Here is a 20,750-nt window from a genome sequence, read left to right as displayed (position 1 = left end):
AATAGGTTTATAGAGGAACTTCCGTGTGATGCAGATACAATGTGATTGTATAGTTTGTGTATAGTCTGTACGTAATATTATTAATAGGTTTATAGAGGAACTTCCGTGTGCTGCAGATAATGTGATTGTATAGTTTGTGTATAGTCTGTACGTAATATTATTAATATGTTTATAGAGGAACTCCCGTGAGATGCAGATACTGTGATTGTATAGTTTGTGTAGTCTGTACGTAATATTATTAATAGGTTTATAGAGGAACTTCTGTGTGATACAGATAATGTGATTGTATAGTTTGTGTATAGTCTGTACGTAATATTATTAATAGGTTTATAGAGGAACTTCCGTGTGATACAGATAATGTGATTGTATAGTTTGTGTATAGTCTGTACGTAATATTATTAATAGGTTTATAGAGGAACTTCCGTGTGCTGCAGATAATGTGATTGTATAGTTTGTGTATAGTCTGTATGTAATATTATTAATAGGTTTATAGAGGAACTTCCGTGTGATGCAGATAATGTGATTGTATAGTTTGTGTATAGTCTGTATGTAATATTATTAATAGGTTTATAGAGGAACTTCCGTGTGATGCAGATAATGTGATTGTATAGTTTGTGTATAGTCTGTACGTAATAATATTAATAGGTTTATAGAGGAACTTCCGTGTGCTGCAGATAATGTGATTGTATAGTTTGTGTATAGTCTGTACGTAATATTATTAATAGGTTTAAAGAGGAACTTCCGTGTGATGCAGATAATGTGATTGTATAGTTTGTGTATAGTCTGTACGTAATATTATTAATAGGTTTATAGAGGAACTTCTGTGAGATGCAGATACACTGTGATTGTATAGTTTGTGTATAGTCTGTACGTAATATTATTAATAGGTTTATAGAGGAACTTCCGTGAGATGCAGATAATGTGATTGTATAGTTTGTGTATAGTCTGTACGTAATATTAATAGGTTTATAGAGGAACTCCCGTGAGATGCAGATACTGTGATTGTATAGTTTGTGTATAGTCTGTACGTAATATTATTAATAGGTTTATAGAGGAACTTCCGTGTGATGCAGATAATGTGATTGTATAGTTTGTGTATAGTCTGTACGTAATATTATTAATAGGTTTATAGAGGAACTTCCGTGAGATGCAGATACTGTGATTGTATAGTTTGTGTATAGTCTGTACGTAATATTATTAATAGGTTTATAGAGGAACTTCCGTGTGCTGCAGATAATGTGATTGTATAGTTTGTGTATAGTCTGTACGTAATATTATTAATAGGTTTATAGAGGAACTTCTGTGTGATACAGATAATGTGATTGTATAGTTTGTGTATAGTCTGTACGTAATATTATTAATAGGTTTATAGAGGAACTTCCGTGTGATGCAGATACAATGTGATTGTATAGTTTGTGTATAGTCTGTACGTAATATTATTAATAGGTTTATAGAGGAACTTCCGTGTGCTGCAGATAATGTGATTGTATAGTTTGTGTATAGTCTGTACGTAATATTATTAATATGTTTATAGAGGAACTTCCGTGTGATGCAGATACAATGTGATTGTATAGTTTGTGTATAGTCTGTACGTAATATTATTAATAGGTTTATAGAGGAACTTCCGTGTGCTGCAGATAATGTGATTGTATAGTTTGTGTATAGTCTGTACGTAATATTATTAATATGTTTATAGAGGAACTCCCGTGAGATGCAGATACTGTGATTGTATAGTTTGTGTAGTCTGTACGTAATATTATTAATAGGTTTATAGAGGAACTTCTGTGTGATACAGATAATGTGATTGTATAGTTTGTGTATAGTCTGTACGTAATATTATTAATAGGTTTATAGAGGAACTTCCGTGTGATACAGATAATGTGATTGTATAGTTTGTGTATAGTCTGTACGTAATATTATTAATAGGTTTATAGAGGAACTTCCGTGTGATGCAGATAATGTGATTGTATAGTTTGTGTATAGTCTGTACGTAATATTATTAATAGGTTTATAGAGGAACTTCTGTGTGATACAGATAATGTGATTGTATAGTTTGTGTATAGTCTGTACGTAATATTATTAATAGGTTTATAGAGGAACTTCCGTGTGATGCAGATAATGTGATTGTATAGTTTGTGTATAGTCTGTACGTAATATTAATAGGTTTATAGAGGAACTCCCGTGTGCTGCAGATACAATGTGATTGTATAGTTTGTGTATAGTCTGTATGTAATATTATTAATAGGTTTATAGAGGAACTTCCGTGAGATGCAGATAATGTGATTGTATAGTTTGTGTATAGTCTGTACGTAATATTATTAATAGGTTTATAGAGGAACTTCTGTGAGATGCAGATAATGTGATTGTATAGTTTGTGTATAGTCTGTACGTAATATTATTAATAGGTTTATAGAGGAACTTCCGTGAGATGCAGATAATGTGATTGTATAGTTTGTGTATAGTCTGTACGTAATATTATTAATAGGTTTATAGAGGAACTTCCGTGAGATGCAGATAATGTGATTGTATAGTTTGTGTATAGTCTGTACGTAATATTATTAATAGGTTTATAGAGGAACTTCTGTGAGATGCAGATACTGTGATTGTATAGTTTGTGTATAGTCTGTACGTAATATTATTAATAGGTTTATAGAGGAACTTCCGTGTGCTGCAGATAATGTGATTGTATAGTTTGTGTATAGTCTGTACGTAATATTATTAATAGGTTTATAGAGGAACTTCCGTGAGATGCAGATAATGTGATTGTATAGTTTGTGTAGTCTGTACGTAATATTATTAATAGGTTTATAGAGGAACTTCTGTGTGATGCAGATACAATGTGATTGTATAGTTTGTGTATAGTCTGTACGTAATATTATTAATAGGTTTATAGAGGAACTTCTGTGTGATACAGATACTGTGATTGTATAGTTTGTGTATAGTCTGTACGTAATATTATTAATAGGTTTATAGAGGAACTTCTGTGTGATACAGATACAATGTGATTGTATAGTTTGTGTATAGTCTGTACGTAATATTATTAATAGGTTTATAGAGGAACTCCCGTGAGATACAGATACAATGTGATTGTATAGTTTGTGTATAGTCTGTACGTAATATTATTAATAGGTTTATAGAGGAACTTCCGTGAGATGCAGATAATGTGATTGTATAGTTTGTGTATAGTCTGTACGTAATATTATTAATAGGTTTATAGAGGAACTTCCGTGTGATGCAGATACAATGTGATTGTATAGTTTGTGTATAGTCTGTACGTAATATTATTAATAGGTTTATAGAGGAACTTCTGTGAGATGCAGATATTGTGATTGTATAGTTTGTGTATAGTCTGTACGTAATATTATTAATAGGTTTATAGAGGAACTTCTGTGAGATGCAGATAATGTGATTGTATAGTTTGTGTATAGTCTGTACGTAATATTATTAATAGGTTTATAGAGGAACTTCCGTGTGATGCAGATAATGTGATTGTATAGTTTGTCTATAGTCTGTACGTAATATTATTAATAGGTTTATAGAGGAACTTCCGTGAGATGCAGATAATGTGATTGTATAGTTTGTGTATAGTCTGTACGTAATATTAATAGGTTTATAGAGGAACTTCCGTGAGATGCAGATAATGTGATTGTATAGTTTGTGTATAGTCTGTACGTAATATTATTAATAGGTTTATAGAGGAACTTCCGTGTGATGCAGATACAATGTGATTGTATAGTTTGTGTATAGTCTGTACGTAATATTATTAATAGGTTTATAGAGGAACTTCTGTGTGCTGCAGATACACTGTGATTGTATAGTTTGTGTATAGTCTGTACGTAATATTATTAATAGGTTTATAGAGGAACTTCCGTGTGATGCAGATAATGTGATTGTATAGTTTGTGTATAGTCTGTACGTAATATTATTAATAGGTTTATAGAGGAACTTCTGTGTGCTGCAGATAATGTGATTGTATAGTTTGTGTATAGTCTGTACGTAATATTATTAATAGGTTTATAGAGGAACTTCCGTGTGCTGCAGATAATGTGATTGTATAGTTTGTGTATAGTCTGTACGTAATATTATTAATAGGTTTATAGAGGAACTTCCGTGAGATGCAGATAATGTGATTGTATAGTTTGTGTATAGTCTGTACGTAATATTATTAATAGGTTTATAGAGGAACTTCCGTGTGCTGCAGATAATGTGATTGTATAGTTTGTGTATAGTCTGTACGTAATATTATTAATAGGTTTATAGAGGAACTTCCGTGTGCTGCAGATAATGTGATTGTATAGTTTGTGTATAGTCTGTACGTAATATTATTAATAGGTTTATAGAGGAACTTCTGTGAGATGCAGATACAATGTGATTGTATAGTTTGTGTATAGTCTGTACGTAATATTAATAGGTTTATAGAGGAACTTCCGTGAGATGCAGATAATTTGATTGTATAGTTTGTCTATAGTCTGTATGTAATAATATTAATAGGTTTATAGAGGAACCTCCGTGTGCTGCAGATAATGTGATTGTATAGTTTGTGTATATTTCTCCTACATAGGTGTGTCCGGTCCACGGCTTCATCCTTACTTGTGGGAATATTCTCTTCCCTAACAGGAAATGGCAAAGAGGCACACAGCAAAAGCTGTCCATATAGCCCCTCCTCTGGCCCCGCCCCCCAGTCATTCTCTTTGCCGCTCTGAACAAGTAGCATCTCCACGGAGATGGTAGAGAGTTTGTGGTGTTTAGTTGTAGTTTTTATTTCTTCTATCAAGAGTTTGTTATTTTAAAATAGTGCCGGTTTGTACTATTTACTCTACAACAGAAAGTGATGAAGATTTCTGTTAAAGAGGAATATGATTTTAGCACAAGTAACTAGAATCCATTGCTGTTACCACGCAGGACTGTTGAAACCAAAGAACTTCAGTTGGGGGTAACAGTTTGCAGACTCATCTGCTCCAGGTATGACCAGTCTCTTTTCTAACACATGGTAATGCTAGAAGACTGTCAGTTTTTCCCTCAGGGGACCGGTAAGCCATTTTCTTAGACTGTGTAACAGATTACAGGCTTATTTTTTGGGCTTTTATACTGGTAGACACTGTTGTGGGCCAAATCGATTGACTATAATCACATTTTTATGGCACTTCAAATGTTTTGTGAACATATATACACTTTGGGGAACGTTTTAATTATGCCTGGCATTGGTTTAGATGCCTAATCTAGTCAGGAAGGCCCCTTCACTCTAGTATGCAGAGGGAGGAGGCCTCATTTTCGCGCCTCAGCTGCGCAGTTAATATCAAAGGCAGTGCATGCAGCTTCATGTGAGAGGGTCCTGTGGATAAGAAGGCTTATTTCTGTGGTGAATAACCCCTAAGGAAGGTAAAAGCTGCAGCAAAGGCTGTAGCAGGGACTGTAGTGTGTAAAACCGGTTAAATTGAACAATTAGCTCCGGTTTGCTTATTTAAGGGTCTAGAGACTTCATATTTTGTGTGCAATACTTTCAAAGCATTAAGACACTGGGGTGTAAATTTTATAAAGATCGGATATTTCCTTCATAGTTTTTTGAACATTCAGAAATAAAGTGTCATTTTATTATTTAAAGAGACAGTAACGGTTTTGTTTAAAATCGTTTTTATTGCATAAATAGCCTGCCTAAATCTGCCTAACATGTCTGTACCATCAGATAGCTTATGTTCCGTGTGTATAGAGGCCAAGGTGGTCCCCCCTTTAAGTGTATGTGATAATTGTGCCATGGCGTCCAAACAAAGTAAGGACAATTCTGTCACATTTAATAAAATTGCCCAAGATGATTCTTCTAATGAAGGTAGTGGGGATAGTTCATCATCCTCTCCTTCTGTGTCTACACCAGTTTTGCCCGCGCAGGCGATACCTAGTACATCTAGCGCGCCAATGCTTGTTACTATGCAGCAATTAACAGCAGTAGTGGATAATTCTATAGCAAATCTTTTATCCAAACTGCCAGCATTTCAGAGAAAGCGTGATTGTTCAGTTTTAAATACAGAAAAGGATGAACAAGTAGACGCTGACGATACCTTATCTATTTTACCCTCACATCAATCGGAATTGGCTGTGAGGGAGGGGCTGTCTGAGGGAGAAATTTCTGACTCAGGAAAAATTTCTCAACAGGCAGAACCTGATATAGTAGCATTTAAATTTAAGCTAGAACATCTCCGCGCCCTGCTTAAGGAGGTGCTAGCTACTCTGGATGATTGTGATTCTTTGGTAATCCCAGAGAAGTTGTGCAAATTGGACAAATTCTTAGAGGTCCCTGTGCACGCTGATGCTTTTCCGATACCCAAGAGGGTAGCGGACATAGTGAATAAGGAGTGGGAGAAGCCGGGTATACCGTTTGTCCCACCTCCTATATTTAAGAAAATGTTCCCCATTGTAGACCCCAGAAGGGACGCATGGCAGACGGTCCCTAAGGTTGAGGGGGCGGTTTCAACGTTAGCAAAGCGCACAACCATTCCTATAGAGGACAGTTGCGCTTTCAAAGATCCTATGGATAAAAAATTGGAAGGATTGCTTAAAAAGATTTTTGTTCAGCAAGGTCTCCTTCTTCAACCAATTGCGTGCATTATTACTGTCATCTCAGCGGCGTCTTTTTGGTTCGAGGAATTAGAAAGCTCGCTCCAGAAGGAGACTTCATATGATGAAGTCATGGACAGAATTCACGCACTTAAGTTAGCTAATTCCTTTATATTGGATGCCGCTTTTCAAATAACGAAATTAGCGGCGAAAAACTCAGGTTTTGCTATAGTGGCGCGCAGGGCGCTTTGGCTAAAATCATGGTCGGCAGATGTGTCGTCCAAGACTAAATTACTTAATATTCCTTTCAAAGGTAAGACCCTTTTTGGGCCGGAATTGAAGGAGATTATTTCAGACATCACTGGGGGAAAGGGCCATGCCCTCCCACAAGATAGACCTAATTTTCGTTCCTTTCGCAATTTCAGGAACGGCCCAGCTTCTAACTCTGCAGCCTCTAGACAAGAGGGCAATGCTGCCCAGCCCAAACCTGCATGGAAACCTGTGCAAGGCTGGAACAAGGGTAAACAGGCCAAGAAGCCTGCTGCTGCTACCAAGACAGCATGAAGGGGTAGCCCCCGATCCGGGACCGGATCTAGTGGGGGGCAGATTATCTCTCTTTGCTCAGGCTTGGGCAAGAGATGTTCCGGATCCCTGGGCACTAGAAATAGTCTCCCAGGGATATCTTCTAGAGTTCAAGGAACTTCCTCCAAGGGGAAGGTTCCACATGTCTCGCTTGTCTTCAGACCAGATAAAGAAACAGGCATTCTTACATTGCGTAGGAGACCTATTAAAGATGGGAGTGATATACCCAGTTCCAACAGCGGAACAAGGTCTGGGTTTTTACTCAAACCCGTTTGTAGTTCCCAAAAAAGAGGGAACTTTCAGGCCAATTCTGGATTTAAAAATACTAAACAAATTCCTCAAAGTTCCATCATTCAAGATGGAAACCATTCGGACGATCTTACCAACAATCCAGGAGGGTCAATATATGACTACCGTGAACTTAAAGGATGTGTACCTGCATATTCCTATCCACAAAGATCACCATCAGTTCCTAAGGTTCGCCTTTTTGGACAAACATTACCAGTTCGTGGCTCTTCCATTCGGTTTAGCCACTGCTCCCAGAATTTTCACAAAGGTACTAGGGTCCCTTCTAGCGGTTCTAAGGCCGAGGGGCATTGCGATAGCACCTTACCTAGACGACATTCTAATCCAAGCGTCGTCCCTTTCCAAAGCAAGGGCTCATACAGACATTGTTTTAGCCTTTCTAAGATCTCACGGGTGGAAGGTGAACATAGAAAAGAGTTCACTGTCCCCGTCAACAAGGGTTCCCTTTCTGGGAACGATATTAGATTCTGTGGAAATGAAGATTTTTCTGACAGAGGTCAGAAAGTTAAAGCTTCTAAAAGCTTGTCGAGTTCTTCATTCTATTCCTCAGCCTTCCATAGCTCAGTGCATGGAAGTTATAGGACTAATGGTTGCAACAATGGACGTGGTTCCTTTTGCTCGAATTCATTTAAGACCATTGCAGCTGTGCATGCTCAAACAGTGGAATGGGGATTATGCAGACTTGTCTCCCCAAATTCAAGTAGACCAGGTAACCAGAGACTCACTTCTCTGGTGGTTGACTCAAGATCACCTGTCTCAGGGAATGAGTTTCCGCAGACCGGAGTGGGTCATTGTCACGACCGATGCCAGCCTCTTGGGCTGGGGCGCGGTCTGGGACTCTCTGAAAGCTCAGGGTCTATGGTCTCGGGAAAAGTCTCTTCTCCCGATAAACATATTGGAACTGAGAGCGATATTCAATGCGCTCCTGGCTTGGCCTCAACTAGCGAAGGCCAGGTTCATAAGATTTCAGTCGGACAACATGACGACTGTAGCGTACATCAATCATCAGGGGGGAACAAAGAGTTCCTTGGCGATGAGAGAGGTATCCAAGATCATCAAATGGGCGGAGGATCACTCCTGCCATCTATCTGCAATTCACATCCCAGGAGTAGACAACTGGGAGGCGGATTTTCTGAGTCGTCAGACTTTCCATCCGGGGGAGTGGGAACTTCACCCGGAGGTCTTTGCCCAGTTAACTCAACTATGGGGCACTCCAGATGTGGATCTGATGGCGTCCCGTCAGAACTCCAAGGTTCCTCAGTACGGGTCCAGATCCAGGGACCCCAAAGCGACACTAGTGGATGCATTGGTAGCGCCTTGGTCGTTCAATCTAGCTTATGTGTTTCCACCGTTCCCTCTCCTTCCCAGGCTAGTAGCCAGGATCAAACAGGAGAAGGCTTCGGTGATTCTGATAGCTCCTGCATGGCCACGCAGGACTTGGTATGCAGACCTGGTGAATATGTCATCGGCTCCACCATGGAAGCTACCTTTGAGACAGGATCTTCTAGTACAAGGTCCATTCAAACATCCAAATCTAGTTTCTCTGCAACTGACTGCTTGGAAATTGAACGCTTGATTCTATCTAAGCGTGGGTTTTAGGAGTCTGTTATAGATACTCTGGTTCAGGCCAGAAAACCTGTGACTAGGAAAATTTACCATAAGATATGGAAAAAATATATCTGTTGGTGCGAAACCAAGGGTTACTCATGGAGTAAAATTAGGATTCCTAGGATTCTCTCCTTTCTCCAAGAAGGTTTGGATAAAGGTTTGTCAGCTAGTTCTCTAAAAGGACAGATATCTGCTCTGTCTGTCTTGTTGCACAAACGTCTGGCAGCCGTGCCAGATGTACAAGCGTTTGTACAGGCGTTAGTTAGAATCAAGCCTGTCTACAGACCTATGACTCCTCCATGGAGTCTAAACTTAGTTCTTTCAGTTCTTCAAGGGGTTCCGTTTGAACCTTTGCATTCCATAGATATTAAGTTACTATCTTGGAAAGTTCTGTTTTTGGTTGCTATTTCTTCTGCTAGAAGAGTTTCTGAATTATCTGCTTTGCAGTGTTCCCCCACCCTATCTGGTGTTTCATACGGATAAGGTAGTTTTACGTACCAAGCCTGGTTTTCTTCCAAAAGTGGTTTCCAACAGGAATATTAACCAGGAAATAGTTGTTCCTTCTCTGTGTCCGAATCCAGTTTCGAAGAAGGAACGTTTGTTACACAACCTAGATGTGGTCCGTGCTTTAAAATTCTATTTAGAAGCAACAAAGGATTTCAGACAGACATCATCCTTGTTTGTCGTTTATTCTGGTAAGAGGAGAGGGCAGAAAGCTACTGCTACCTCTCTTTCCTTTTGGCTGAAAAGCATCATCCGATTGACTTATGAGACTGCCGGCCGGCAGCCTCCTGAACGAATCACAGCTCACTCTACTAGGGCTGTGGCTTCCACATGGGCCTTCAAGAACGAGGCTTCTGTTGATCAGATCTGTAAGGCAGCGACTTGGTCTTCACTGCACACTTTTTTACAAAATTTTACAAATTCGATACTTTTGCTTCTTCGGAGGCTGTTTTTGGGAGAAAGGTTTTGCAAGCCGTGGTGCCTTCCGTTTAGGTTGCCTGACTTGTTCCCTCCCTTCATCCATGTCCTAAAGCTTTGGTATTGGTTCCCACAAGTAAGGATGAAGCCGTGGACCGGACACACCTATGTAGGAGAAAACAGAATTTATATCTTACCTGATAAATTCCTTTCTCCTACGGTGTGTCCGGTCCACGGCCCGCCCTGGCTTTTTGTCAGGCTTAAATTTTTTTTATCTCTATACACTACAGTCACCACGGCACCTTATAGTTTCTCCTTTTTCTCCTGACCGTCGGTCGAATGACTGGGGGGCGGGGCCAGAGGAGGGGCTATATGGACAGCTTTTGCTGTGTGCCTCTTTGCCATTTCCTGTTAGGGAAGAGAATATTCCCACAAGTAAGGATGAAGCCGTGGACCGGACACACCGTAGGAGAAAGGAATTTATCAGGTAAGATATAAATTCTGTTTTTGGGGTAATTAAGGTGTTGTATGCACTTTAGGCTAATTCCGTCTTCTGTATCTGCTGCCTTTATAATAAATTTGTGCCTCTCCCACAATAGAGCTATAAACGTACTAGAGAACGTCACATGAAAACCGATAGGAAGACCAAGCATATATTGGCCATGGGCATTTGTAAACTTGATGGTGTTGGTTAAAGCCTATGGCTTATGTTCTAACCACCCCTTATTTTATAGCCGATGTCTCTGCTTTAGTATAAGCCGCTCTCCGTTTCTTCCATTTTCTCTTCAGGTCCCATGTGCGACTTGCTCTGGTCGGATCCTCAGCCACAGGTAAAGTGTCTCACAATATTCCCCATCTGCACTACCCCGGCCTGTCTAATCATATTTAGTAAGCCCTGAATGTCTCTCCCAGGATGGACGCTCCACAAGTAAGCGAGGTGTGAGCTGTCAGTTTGGCCCAGATGTTTCTCGTCGCTTCCTGGAGGAGAACGGTCTTGATTACATCATTCGCAGTCACGAAGTGAAGCCAGAAGGCTATGAGGTGGCTCATAACGGGCTCTGCGTTACGGTATTCTCTGCGCCGAACTACTGGTGAGATCTCAGCTTACATTAGGCCCCCACCATTGCTTTATTCACCTTCCCATACTGTTGTCTGATTTTATTGTGTCTGTTTTGCAGTGATCAGATGGGCAATAAAGGTGCATATATCCATCTCAGCGGCTCTGACCTGAAACCATTATTCCATCAGTTTGAGGCAGTGGTGAGTTTGTTCCCGGTGTCATTGTGCACAGTAGGCTCTCGGCTCTCGCTTTCACTTGCAGATGTTGGGAACAAAAATTTCCTTCTCTAACATTTCTCTCTCCTTCTATCCCTCTTGTCTCCTCCATAGCCACATCCCAACGTAAAGCCGATGCTCTACGCCAATTCTCTGCTGCAGATGGGAATGATGTGAAGATGCTGATGGCAAGGCTGCTGCCTAACAGTTGCCTCTCATGGGGGCTTCCTGATTTATTAGCCCCAGCTCCTTTCTAGAGCCACACGGGTAACAGAGGAAAGAGAGGATTATATTTTAATACTGTAATAGACCCAGAGACTTGAGTGAGGGAGAGTGGGGGTGCGGTGTAAGGTGTGTGTGTGTGACACGAGTGGGTGGTGCGCGTGTGTAAAGCAGTGTATGGGGGTGTAAAGCAGCTAGGAACGCACAAGAACCATATCCCCTCCTCCTTCCTGTATGCCCAGTGTGTACCCTTCATCCTGTGTGTACATTTACCCTCTTACGCTGTCTGTAATTAAAGCTTCTAATAAAGATTCACAACACCCACCAGATGGCGACGCACGTCAATAGATCACATGATTATGGTGTCGTGTATGGGTAAATTGTCTCCTCTTGGGTTAATGGGCAGTGAACATTCCAAACTGACAGATCCAAGTAGCCACTTATGGGCAAACATAATACCCATAGTATGACCTTTACCTGACCTAGAGATATGGGAAGGTTCCTACAGGGCATGTATTGATATGCACTTCCTGGGCTGTTCTCTGTGTTTAATGCAACATTAGACTCAAAATTTAGTTCTCCTTAAAATGTTTTAATTATGCAAAATAAAATTATAAACTTTGTAACATACTTTCATTATTTTGACTTTCATTATTCTACCACTGCCCCACTGCTAAGTGCTACACGTTTTTTGCTCGATTAGTGCAGTAGTTTATATTAGTCCTTAATTGGAAGGCGTGGGCGGAACTTCATTAGCTGCCGAACGCGGAACTAGGTGGCGGCTTGTGGACTTTGGCTATTTTCAGAAACCGATTTATGCCTGTGAAAGATCACCACACCAAGCTATGGATTTGCACAAATCTTAGTGTGGTGATCTATCATAAGCATAAATCCAGATCTGAAAATAGCCACAACCTGCTGCCTAGTTCCACATTCAGCACTTAACGAAGCTACGACATGCCCATGCCTAGTATTGACCACAGCAAATGCAAGAAGTTCTGTAGGGGTTATAAACCTAGACTATTTGCATGAATAAAACTTATTTACCCCTTTCACAATAATGAGATGTAAGTATAGCCATTACTCTCTGCTAAATTGTTTGTAAGTGTGAGACGTTATCATTTCCTACTTAATTCCGATTTCTTAAGACAAGTTGGTTTATTGCACGGAGGTACCTAAAGGCCAACTGAACTCAGACTGTAGCAACAAAAGCTAAACAAGTGAAGGGGAAAACTGTCCAGGAAGTGCACGTTTCTTCCTGAATAAAGTGATGGTGCTTCTGTAGTTTTGTTTAACGTCCTCTCTCAGCAAAGGGTTTCAAGGTGGGTCCTTTTTGTTACAATGTGGTGCATCTGTGTAGGGGGACCTCTCTATGATAATGAAGCTTACCTCACTGAATGTCTTGCATGTCACATCTACATTTACTGATCTATAATGACTATTTAGAAAAAGAATGTGTGTAACCTTTACATCTTTATGGTAAAAGCTACACACAGTTTCCTTTAGGCCTTGCATATCCAATGTAGCGGAGAGGCAGTAGGATCCGCAATATCTTTTAGTTAGGCAGAGACATCCTCATCTTAAAAAAAATGTCGTCTAAATAATTCAGTCCAAGTTTAAGTCTAAATCAGCTATTTATTTTGCTTCTAGCCACTGCTTAAAACTGGTGCTACAACTGCTAACAACAACTGTCTTGGACAATACAGTTACTCAAATCTGAAGTTAACCCCTCCAGTACTGTTGGATTTGCACCCTGTACCTATAATGGGCACAGGGTGACTTAACATAATGCCTGAATCCATAATCCGTAGGGAGGTTGACAGAGGGGTCTGTCACATCCAATATCAAAGAATAAAAGATGGCAGCCATGTATAGATCTTGCCAAACCAATAATGAGCAAATCTGGGCTAGGATAGGATGTTTGTTTTCTTAGAGAAATAGATTAGAACACCTGTAGCCCTTGAGATAGAATTAGGGCACCTGTAGACCTTGGGGAAGAATAGATTAGGATGCCTGTAGCCCTTGGGGAGTATAGGTTAGGACGTTTGTAGTCTTTTGGGGGGACTATAGGTTAGGACGTCTGTAGTCTTTGGGGGACTATAACTTAGGGCGTCTGTATCCCTAGGGGCAGTATAGGTTAGGGCGTCTGTAGCCCTTGAGGGAGTATAGGTTAGGATGTCTGTAGCCCTTGGGAAAGAATAGATTAGGACATCTTTAGCCCTTGGGGAGAATAGGTTAGGATGTCCGTATCCCTTGGGGGAGTATATGTTAGGACGTTTTTAGCCCTTGGCAAAAAATAGATTAGGATATCTGTAGCCCTTGGGGAGAATAGATTAGCCCTTTGGGGGAGACTAGCCTTTAGGGGAAAATAGATTAGGAAGACTGTACCCTTTGGGGAGAATAGATTAGGACATCTTTAGCCCTTGCGGGAGAATAGGTTAGAACCCCAGTTGTCTTTCGGGGAGAATAGGTTTGGATGTCTGTATCTATTGGGGGGGGTGTATGTTAGGACGTCTGTATCCATTGGGGGAGTATATGCCTTTGACCCTTGGGAAAGAATAGAGTATCCCTTTGGAGGACAATAGATTAGGAAGACCAGCCTTTGTGGGAGAATGTTAGGACGCCTGTAGCCCTTGTGTGAAATTAAGTTAGCCTTTTAGGAGTGAATACATTAGGGAGACTGTAGCCCTTTGGAGAAGAATAGATCAGGGTGCCTGTAGCCCTTTGGGGGTGAAAAGTTTTGGACACTTGTAACCCTTGATGGCATTGATTAGGATGCCTGTAGCCCTTGGTTGGGTCTAGGTTAGGACACTTGTCGCTCTCTTTGAAATAAAATAGAATTTAGTCCCTTAGGGTCCCTGAAGACATTGGGTGTGGAATAGGTTGTCTGTGGATCTAGAATATCTGTAGCCCTTTGTCTGGAATTTTGCAACTTTAGCCCTCTGGGTCTGAAATACGATGCTTATATCCCAGGGGGGTGTTCAGTAGGGTGGTCTTCTACAAACTGTTAACAGATATGTAGATATCATCACTGATGTCAGAATAATAAAAATACAAATTGCAGAAAAATATATATATTTTTTTTTTTTTTAAAAAGGCATCCGAGTAAAGAGAATTCATAGTAACAATTACTTTATATTACAGGGTATGAGAGTCAAAATAAAACATTCATGAAGCAAATAGAACATGCAGGTTTAAAAACTTCCTGAATTTTGTCGAGTTTCTCCCCCCATGATATTCTCTGTTTAAGAGCATACGTAGGTAGCACGAGAAGTGTGCATTTTTATTTAACACTGTATAGTGGTAGTGTTTACGCAATGCTTGTAACGTTATATATTTTTGCAAACTCTGCTGCCATGTAATGCTCAACAATGTATAATCTTTTTACAAACATTGTTGCAAACACTGCTGTCCAGAGGTGCCTTCAAGGATTTCAGGAGAATGAAAAATTAGAAAGCTGTTTGAAGCTGCATGCCGTCTGAATCATGGAAGTTTACAGAGACCTAAACAACTCTAGGTTTTCCCCAGCGCGTTTTGCAATACAGTAATGAAGCAAATGACTTCCTGTTTAGCAGCAGGGAGAGATTCAGTGACCTTTCAGTAACTCCTGTGCATGGCTGGACATCATTAAGATATTGCGCTTGGCTTTCTTCCCACTGTACAAGAAAGGTTGCACATTCAAGCCCACTAAAAGCTTTGTACGGGACACCTCCCCAGTCTGTGGTTGGTGGGTTGCACTGGGTGTGGTCACCCAAATTCTCTGGTATACAAGGTTACAGAGAAGAGTTCTTTATAAAAGGACCTCACATAGGAAGGTAGATTATGTTCCCGACAGTGGGTCATGACCGAAGGTGTTTTTACGTATGTTTGGAAAAAACGCAATAAACCGGATAATGAGATTCTTTTTAATGACAGCGTCTGGCAGTTGCTCAGGGATAATGTCTCTCATTTTGTAACCCTCTCAGAACATCATAAAGATCAGTAGTAATAGGAGTAGCGCGGTCACCGCAAATTCAATGCTAATGAGTCCCAGATGAGTCTGAGCCCCAACAGGTCGTTTAATCAGTGCCACAGGCATCTCGTCTTTATCATCTGATGTTTACGAGCTCTGCAGGACATTCCACTGCTGTCTCGTTAAACTGAAGAGACGGGTGGCTGATTCTAATCTCCAGCTGCATCTCGCTACTAAACTGAGGCGATCAGTTACATCTCATGGCCTCTGCTGATTCCTAGCCGTTCGCTATTTCTCCTCTGAAAGCTGATCCGTAGAAAGGAAAAAATGTTTCTTGCATGATTCAGATAGAGCAATGATTACTTTCTAATTTACTTCTATAATCACATTCTCTGTTATTTTGGTATCTTTTGTTGAAAAGCAGGGAGGTCACCTCAGGAGTGTGCACGTGTCCTATTTCCTGTCATATAGTGCTTTAGGTATCTCTCCAGCACAGAATATAACAGAAGCTAATTTGATAATGGAAGTAAATTGGAAACCTTTTCTATAATTGTCTGTTCTGTCCCCTATCAGATCAGATCCGGAATGTTCGTGATATTCCTCAGTTGTAATGAAGTTACTTTTTATATATAGATATGAAATACCCTGCGCTCCGCCGCCCACTTCTGAAGTTACTTTTTATATATAGATATGAAATACCCTGCGCTCCGCCGCCCGCTTCTGAAGTTACTTTTTATATATAGATATGAAATACCCTGCGCTCCGCCGCCCACTTCTGAAGTTACTTTTTATATATAGATATGAAATACCCTGCGCTCCGCCGCCCGCTTCTGAAGTTAGTTTTTATATATAGATATGAAATACCCTGCGCTCCGCCGGCCACTTCTGAAGTTAGTTTTTATATATAGATAGGAAATACCCTGCGCTCCGTCGCCCGCTTCTGAAGTTAGTTTTTATATATAGATATGAAATACCCTGCGCTCCGCCGGCCACTTCTGAAGTTAGTTTTTATATATAGATAGGAAATACCCTGCGCTCCGTCGCCCGCTTCTGAAGTTACTTTTTATATATAGATATGAAATACCCTGCGCTCCGCCGGCCACTTCTGAAGTTACTTTTTATATATAGATATGAAATACCCTGCGCTCCGCCGCCCGCTTCTGAAGTTACTTTTTATATATAGATAGGAAATACCCTGCGCTCTGACGCCCACTTCTGAAGTTAGTTTTTATATATAGATATGAAATACCCTGCGCTCCGCCGCCCACTTCTGAAGTTAGTTTTTATATATAGATAGGAAATACCCTGCGCTCCGCCGCCCACTTCTGAAGTTACTTTTTATATATCGATAGGAAATACCCTACGCTCCGCCGCCCACTTCTGGAGTTAGTTTTTATATATCGATAGGAAATACCCTGCGCTCCGCCGCCCACTTCTGGAGTTAGTTTTTATATATCGATAGGAAATACCCTGCGCTCCGCCGCCCACTTCTGGAGTTAGTTTTTATATATCGATAGGAAATACCCTGCGCTCTGACGCCCACATCTGAAGTTAGTTTTTATATATAGATATGAAATACCCTGCGCTCCGCCGCCCACTTCTGAAGTTAGTTTTTATATATAGATAGGAAATACCCTGCGCTCCGCTGCCCACTTCTGAAGTTAGTTTTTATATATAGATAGGAAATACCCTGCGCTCCGCCGCCCACTTCTGGAGTTAGTTTTTATATATAGATAGGAAATACCCTGCGCTCCGCCGCCCACTTCTGAAGTTAGTTTTTATATATAGATAGGAAATACCCTGCGCTCCGCCGCCCACTTCTGAAGTTAGTTTTTATATATAGATAGGAAATACCCTGCGCTCCGCCGCCCACTTCTGTAGTTAGTTTTTATATATAGATAGGAAATACCCTGCGCTCCGCCGCCCACTTCTGAAGTTAGTTTTTATATATAGATAGGAAATACCCTGCGCTCCGCCGCCCACTTCTGAAGTTACTTTTTATATATAGATAGGAAATACCCTGCGCTCCGCCGCCCACTTCTGAAGTTACTTTTTATATATAGATAGGAAATACCCTGCGCTCCGCCGCCCACTTCTGGAGTTAGTTTTTATATATCGATAGGAAATACCCTACGCTCCGCCGCCCACTTCTGGAGTTAGTTTTTATATATCGATAGGAAATACCCTGCGCTCCGCCGCCCACTTCTGGAGTTAGTTTTTATATATCGATAGGAAATACCCTGCGCTCCGCCGCCCACTTCTGGAGTTAGTTTTTATATATAGATAGGAAATACCCTGCGCTCCGCCGCCCACTTCTGGAGTTAGTTTTTATATATCGATAGGAAATACCCTGCGCTCCGCCGCCCACTTCTGGAGTTAGTTTTTCTGTGATCTAACCGTTTGAATTGTTCTCCAATCAGAGCTCTAGCTACACCAAAAGTACCATATGGGGAGAGGGCTGATTGGACAGCAATTCAAACTTAGATCACAGAAAAATGTACTTCTGAAGTCGGCGGCGGAGCGCAGCGTATTTGAATTTCATATCTATAATATAAAGTAAGTTAAAGCGCAACTTAATTACAGCTGAGGAATTAAGCTCCATCTAAATTATCACTAACTCTGATTTTACAAAGGGGAGTTTACCATAACTTTTATATTTACTAGTGGTCTCCTACTGGGCAAAAAAATAAATAAAAATGTATCATGATTTCTGAAATAACGTATTCTCAGGAGCATGCGCGCCTTGTGCTCTAGAGTATAATTTATAACATAGTTGCAAACACTGCAGCCGTAAAGTGCATAAGTCACGTGCACACTCCTGAGCATACCTCAATATGTTCTCATGGAAATGATTTTTGATGCAAGAAAAATAGCTTACACAAGTATACTGTAAAGGTTTTTAAATCGCACACAGAATCATGAGTTTCATTTTGAAGTCCATGTTTCTTTAATTGTAATTTATTGGATTAAAAAGTTCCCTTTAGTACAATATTTATACAAGGTAATTAAATCTCCTTACAAGCTCTTCTGTAGAATAAACACAGATAATTTGGCAGCCTGGGCACATAACTTAAGCCTCTCGTTTTCTGTACTATTTTATTCAGGCGCTCTCCAGTAAAATAATGACACAAACGGTTTATGTAAATGTCGCAAGAGACGTAGCCCAATATGTGTCTGAGGTGAACTAGAAATCTTGTTCTTCCTGAAGACCAGACATCTGCATCCTGAGATGTATTTGTCTATATTCTGTTTACCCTTATATTTCACCTCTGTATCTAAGCCTCTGCAGACTGCCCCTTATCTCAGTTATATTAATATACTGTTTACCTCTGTGATTACCTTGTATCTAACCCTCTGCAGTCTGCTCCTTATCTGTTATATTAATATACTTTTTACCTCTGTTATTACCCTGTATCTAACCCTCTGCAGACTGCCCCCTTATCTCAGTTATATTAATATACGTTTTACCTCTGTGATTACCTTGTATCTAAGCCTCTGCAGACTGCTCCTTATCTCAGTTATATTAATATACTTTTTACCTCTGTGATTACCTTGTATCTAAGCCTCTGCAGACTGCTCCTTATCTCAGTTATATTAATATACTTTTTACCTCTGTGATTACCCTGTATATAAGCCTCTGCAGACTGCTACTTATCTCAGTTATATTAATATACTTTTTACCTCTGTGATTACCTTGTATCTAAGCCTTTGCAGACTGCCCCTTATCTCAGTTATATTAATATACTTTTTACCTCTGTGATTACCTTGTATCTAAGCCTCTGCAGACTGCCCCCCTTATCTCAGTTATATTAATATACCTTTTACCTCTGTGATTACCCTGTATCTATCCCTCTGCAGACTGCTCCTTATCTCAGTTATATTAATATACTTTCTCTTGTTAAGTGTAGTCAGTCCACGGGTCATCCATTACTTATGGGATTATAACTCCTCCCTAACAGGAAGTGCAAGAGGATCACCCAAGCAGAGCTGCTACATAGCTCCTCCCCTCTACCTCATTCCCAGTCATTCTCTTGCACCTAACTAAAGATAGGACGTGTGAGAGGACTGTGGTGTTTTTAAACTTAGTTTTTATTTCTTCAATCAAAAGTTTGTTATTTTAAACGACACCGGAGTGTGTTGTTTGTTCTCAGGCAGCATTAGAAGAAGAATCTGCCTGAGTTTTCTATGATCTTAGCGGTCGTAACTAAGATCCACTTGCTGTTCTCGACCATTCTGAGGAGTGAGGTAACTTCAGAACAGGGGATAGCATGCAGGGCCCACCTGCAAGGAGGTATGTGCAGTAAATGATTTTCTAATGGAATGGAATCGACTGGTATCAGGCTGATAAGTATGTATGCATACTCTGAGGTATTTTCTGGGGAATGGAATTTCACTTAGAAAAAACTGTCAATTTTAGAGTAATATTTGAGCCTTCACTGCAGTGAAAACGACTGGCAGCAGGCTTATTAATAACACTTCATATGTTTCAATTATAAAACGTTTACTGGCATGTTAATCGTTTTTCCTGAGGTACTTGGTGATAAAACTTTATGGGCATGATTTTTTACCACATGGCTGTCGTTTTTTCTGCATAAAAACAGTTTACTGAGCTTCCCCACTGTTGTAATATGAGTGGGAGGGGCCTATTTTAGCGCTTTATTGCGCAGTTAAAATTCAGTCACAGTCTTCCTATTTCTTCCTCCATGATCCAGGACGTCTCTACAGAGCCCAGGGGTCTCCAAAACTAGTTTTGAGGGAGGTAATCAGTCACAGCAGACCTGTGACAGTGTGTTTGACTGTGTTAAAAACGTTTATTATTACAACTGTTAACCGTTTGGGTATTAAGGGGTTAATCATCCTTTTGCTGGTGGGTGCAATCCTCTGCTAACTTTATACATTTTCTGTAAAAATTTGGTTGCTTTAACTAATTTGGTTCATTGTTAACTCAACTGTGTCACATTTTTATGTTTCTTAAAGGCGCAGTAGCGTTTTTTATATAGCTTGTAAATTTATTTAAAAGTTTTTTTTCCAAGCTTGCTAGTGTTATTGCTAGTCTGTTTAAACATGTCTGACTCAGATGAATCTCTTTGTTCACTATGTTTAAAGGCCAATGTGGAGCCCAATAGAAATTTGTACACTCAATGTATAGATGTCACTTTGAATAAAAGTCAAACTTTATATGTTAAGAAAATATCACCAGACAACGAGGGGGAAGTTATGCCGACTAACTCTCCTCACGTGTCAGTACCTTCGCCTCCCGCTCAGGAGGTGCGTGATATTGTGGCGCCAAGTACATCAGGGCGGCCCATACAAATCACTTTGCAAGACATGGCTA

General features: G+C 40.2%; 1 protein-coding gene across 1 annotated transcript in view; it reads left to right on the top strand.

The window, feature by feature from the left end:
- PPP5C (protein phosphatase 5 catalytic subunit) overlaps positions 1-12,093 on the top strand; it is a 130,671-nt gene extending 118,578 nt beyond the window's left edge. The window contains exons 10-13 of the mRNA XM_053688813.1: positions 10,756-10,796; positions 10,879-11,057; positions 11,145-11,226; positions 11,356-12,093. Coding sequence (XP_053544788.1) covers positions 10,756-10,796; positions 10,879-11,057; positions 11,145-11,226; positions 11,356-11,418 — 365 coding nt within the window. The 3' untranslated portion in view covers positions 11,419-12,093. The remainder of the gene's footprint in view (positions 1-10,755; positions 10,797-10,878; positions 11,058-11,144; positions 11,227-11,355) is intronic.
- Positions 12,094-20,750: the final 8,657 nt, after the last annotated feature.

Source organism: Bombina bombina, chromosome 7, assembly GCF_027579735.1.
Source record: "Bombina bombina isolate aBomBom1 chromosome 7, aBomBom1.pri, whole genome shotgun sequence".
NCBI classification, from domain to species: Eukaryota; Metazoa; Chordata; class Amphibia; order Anura; family Bombinatoridae; genus Bombina; species Bombina bombina.
The sequence above is the reverse complement of the archived record's forward strand: the minus strand, read 5'-3'. Positions and strand labels throughout refer to the sequence as shown.